Below are 4,713 nucleotides of genomic sequence, written 5' to 3'. Positions count from 1 at the left end.
TTCATGGTCTACTATTTTAATGATACTTATTTTAGTAATCGCTTTTCTTTGTGCGATTTAAAATTAATATATTTTCAATGATACCTATGTTAGTAATCGCTTTTCTTTGTGCGATTTAAAATTAATATATTCATTGTATACTAATTTAATGATACTTATTTTAGTAATCGCTTTTCTTTGTGCGATTTAAAATTAATATATTTTCAATGATACCTATGTTAGTAATCACTTATCTTTGTGCGATTTAAAATTAATATTTTCATGGTCTACTATTTTATGATACTTCAGTTAGTAATCACTTTTCTTTGTGCGATTTAAAATTAATATATTCATTGTATACTAATTTAATGATACTTATTTTAGTAATCGCTTTTCTTTGTGCGATTTAAAATTAATATTTTCATGGTCTACTATTTTAATGATACCTATGTTAGTAAACGCTTTTCTTTATGCGATTTAAAATTAATATATTCATTGTATACTAATTTAATGATACCTATGTTAGTAATCAATTTTCTTTGTGCGATTTAAAATTAATATATTCATTGTATACTAATTTAATGATACTTATTTTAGTAATCGCTTTTCTTTGTGCGATATAAAATTAATATATTTTCAATGATACCTATGTTAGTAATCACTTATCTTTGTGCGATTTAAAATTAATATTTTCATGGTCTACTATTTTATGATACTTCAGTTAGTAATCACTTTTCTTTGTGCGATTTAAAATTAATATATTCATTGTATACTAATTTAATGATACTTATTTTAGTAATCGCTTTTCTTTGTGCGATTTAATATTAATATTTTCATGGTCTACTATTTTAAAGATACCTATGTTAGTAAACGCTTTTCTTTATGCGATTTAAAATTAATATATTCATTGTATACTAATTTAATGATACCTATGTTAGTAATCACTTTTCATTGAGCTATTTAAAATTAATATTTTCTCGGTCTACTATTTTAATGATACTTATTTTAGTAATCGCTTTTCTTTGTGCGATTTAAAATTAATATATTTTCAATGATACCTATGTTAGTAATCACTTATCTTTGTGCGATTTAAAATTAATATTTTCATGGTCTACTATTTTATGATACTTCAGTTAGTAATCACTTTTCTTTGTGCGATTTAAAATTAATATATTCATTGTATACTAATTTAATGATACTTATTTTAGTAATCGCTTTTCTTTGAGCGATTTAAAATTAATATTTTCATGGTCTACTATTTTAATGATACTTATTTTAGTAATCGCTTTTCTTTGTGCGATTTAAAATTAATATATTTTCAATGATACCTATGTTTGTAATCAATTTTCTTTGTGCGATTTAAAATTAATATATTCATTGTATACTAATTTAATGATACTTATTTTAGTAATAGCTTTTCTTTGTGCGATTTAAAATTAATATATTTATTGTATACTATTTTATGATACATCAGTTATAAATCACTTTTTTTTGTGCGATTTAAAATTAATATTTTCATGGTCTACTATTTTAATGATACCTATGTTAGTAAACGCTTTTCTTTATGCGATTTAAAATTAATATATTCATTGTATACTATTTTAATGATACCTATGTTAGTAAACGCTTTTCTTTGTGCGATTTAAAATTAATATTTCCATGGTCTACTATTTTATAATCTTTCTTCTTTGTGCGATTTAAAATTAATATTTTCATTGTAAACTCATTTAATGATACCTATTTTAGTAATCGCTTTTCTTTGTGCGATTTAAAATTAATATTTTTATTGTATACTAATTTAATAATACCTCAGTTAGTAATCGATTTTCTTTGTGCGATTTAAAATTAATATATTCATTGTATACTATTTTATGATACTTCAGTTATTAATCACTTTTCTTTGTGCGATTTAAAATTAATATATTCATTGTCTACTAATTTAATGATACCTATGTTAGTAATCACTTTTCTTTGAGCTATTTAAAATTAATATTTTCTCGGTCTACTATTTTAATGATACTTATTTCAGTAATCGCTTTTCTTTGTGCGATTTAAAATTAATATATTTTCAATGATACCTATGTTAGTAATCACTTATCTTTGTGCGATTTAAAATTAATATTTTCATGGTCTACTATTTTATGATACTTCAGTTAGTAATCACTAGGGCTGGGATTTTAATGCCCTAAAAAATCTCAAAAAATGCCCTTAAAAAAATGCAAAAATGACTTAAAAAACTCAAAAAATGCACTAAAAAAATGCATTTAAATTATATTTATTATAGGTTAAAAATTAGAAAAAAATTTAAATTATACTACAGTAATGTATTTTTTTTTGTTTATTGTACGTTGTTGCTTCTTTAGTTTTTTTATGCTTCTGTTTTCTTAATCATTCATTCTAAAATAATAATTTAAAAAAAAATTTTAACATTTTAATTTGTTTTTGCTAGTTGTTATTAATACTAACCTGAACAAAATCGCTATTGCACTGAATAATGATATGCTGTCTTATATTTTCAAATAAAAATGATCGTCGTTGGTCGGACAATATACTTTTGTAAGTAGAAAAACTTCTTTCGACTTCGACTGATGATACTGGAGCATATTTAAAGTGTGAAATATCGTCCGTCGTTATATCTTCCGGTATGTTGTTTTCATCTGGTTTTTCACCATTTATAATTTTTGAAATATTTTGTAGTATTTTCAACCCTTTATTTTTATTCAAAACATTTTCCATTTTTTTATTTATTGCAGTACCAATTTCATTTGGTGCTTCATTTATTAAAACTCTTATATCTTCTAATACTCTTAAAGATTCTGATAAAGTCTGTCCACGAGTTTCTAATTTAGTAATCGATTCAGGCAATGTACCGAAATGCGCTTTTATATAAATTAAATTCCTGTGTAAGCTAGAACTTTTAATTACTGTTTGCACTTTTTTAATAGAAATAGCGTCTTCACTGTCAAGTGCATTGACAACTTCTTTGATAGATTCAAAATGTTCGCAGTAATAAATTGAAGCGTTTAACCACGTTCCCCAACGAGTTATAACTGGTTGCGGCGGTAAAGGTATACCTTTTGCTATTTCTCTAAATTTCTCTACGCGGGAAGGTGCTTTCAAAAATATTTTTTTCCCATTTGAAACTAATTTATCTACTTTCGAAAAATTCCCTCTTATTTCTTCAGCGACTCGATGCAGGGCATGTGCAATACAAGTCACATGTATCATTTTTGAATAAAATGACTGGATTGACTTTCCAGCTTTCACCATGTAAGGTGCTGCATCACTTACAAATAGTAATACGTTGTCATATTGAATACCTCCAGGCCACAATAAAGATAGAGAATTATTGAACATTTTAGCAACAGTAGAATGGTTCGCTTTTTCCAATACCTCACAGTTTAAAAGAAATGTTTTTCCAGGACAACCGACTTCTAACGTACCTACGATGAAGTTTGCAACAAAACGTCCTTCTGCGTCGGTTGTTTCGTCCAAAGAAACCCAAATTTTTTTATCTGCTGCATATTGAATTATTTTATTCATGGTATTATTGTAACATTTACTTACATAATTTTTTCTAATTGACGATCTATCAGGAATTGATTTATTGGTATACTTCTCTAAAAAACCTTTTAATATTGGATTTTCAAGTTTATTAAGTGGTATATTGGCCGAAAGAAAGGCATTAGTCAAATCATAAGAAAACGGAGATAGCTGATTTTCATTTATAAATTGCATTGTGGATACCTGTTGGTCCGATTTAAGTTCTCGGCGACGTAATCCTTGAACGTGTTTATCTCGGGAAATGTGTTGTACAACGGTAAATTTTTTTTCAGAAGCCACTTTTATTTCACATATTTTGCAAAATAATATTTCACCGTCTGTAGAAAAAAATTCTTTACCGAATTCATTTACATATTTCGTTAATCGATTTGATTTCGACGTTTTTACTTTCGGCATATTGAACTTATGAATCACACGAAAAAACACGACACGACGAAACACAACGAATGCTATCGAGACTACGACGGCGGACGTACTAATTGGTTACTAATTCAGTAATAGTTATCTAAGCCTAGCTATGATAAAATTGTTATCGACGATAACTTGTACCTATGTATGTATGTATGGTGTAATAAAAATAATAATTCATAATAGGTATAATATAACGGTGATAATTTTCGGGGAAAACCCTAGCGTACCGTCAGCAGTTTGCCGAAAGTTTTTTGTGAATCGCAACAATTTTCGTTCATTTTATGAAGAAATTATGAAAAATGCTCTAAAAACCAAGAAAATGCACTAAAAACATAAAAAATGTCCTAAAAATGCATTTAAGAGTTAATTTTGTCAAAAAATGCAAAAAATGCAAAATAAAAAATTCTTTAAAATAATCAGTATCACCCAAAACACATTTTATACTTACGGACCAATGTTTCAAAACACCAGAAAAAAAGATGCCTTTGCATCAAAATCCCAGCCCTAGTAATCACTTTTCTTTGTGCGATTTAAAATTAATATATTCATTGTATACTAATTTAATGATACTTATTTTAGTAATCGCTTTTCTTTGTGCGATTTAAAATTAATATTTTCATGGTCTACTATTTTAATGATACTTATTTTAGTAATCGCTTTTCTTTGTGCGATTTAAAATTAATATATTTTCAATGATACCTATGTTAGTAATCGCTTTTCTTTGTGCGATTTAAAATTAATATATTCATTGTATACTAA

The 4,713-nt window shown here is 26.1% G+C and overlaps 1 protein-coding gene across 1 annotated transcript; it reads right to left on the bottom strand.

Annotated features, from left to right (window-relative positions):
- Nucleotides 1–2,208: 2,208 nt before the first annotated feature.
- Nucleotides 2,209–4,476, bottom strand: LOC132927464 (uncharacterized). The gene is made up of 2 exons (XM_060992004.1): nucleotides 2,446–4,476; nucleotides 2,209–2,376 (listed from the first exon to the last, which is right to left on the bottom strand). Exons 1-2 carry the CDS (start codon nucleotides 3,937–3,939, stop codon nucleotides 2,368–2,370), a joined length of 1,503 nt encoding a protein of 500 aa, XP_060847987.1. The 5' UTR covers nucleotides 3,940–4,476; the 3' UTR covers nucleotides 2,209–2,367.
- Nucleotides 4,477–4,713: the final 237 nt, after the last annotated feature.

Source organism: Rhopalosiphum padi, chromosome 3 (assembly GCF_020882245.1).
Source record: "Rhopalosiphum padi isolate XX-2018 chromosome 3, ASM2088224v1, whole genome shotgun sequence".
NCBI classification, from domain to species: Eukaryota; Metazoa; Arthropoda; class Insecta; order Hemiptera; family Aphididae; genus Rhopalosiphum; species Rhopalosiphum padi.
This window is presented reverse-complemented; position numbering and strand designations above follow the sequence as displayed.

Coding starts and splice junctions, on each gene's coding strand:
- LOC132927464 (XM_060992004.1), bottom strand. CDS start 3,939: ATGCCGAAAGTAAAAACGTCGAAATCAAATCGATTAACGAAATATGTA.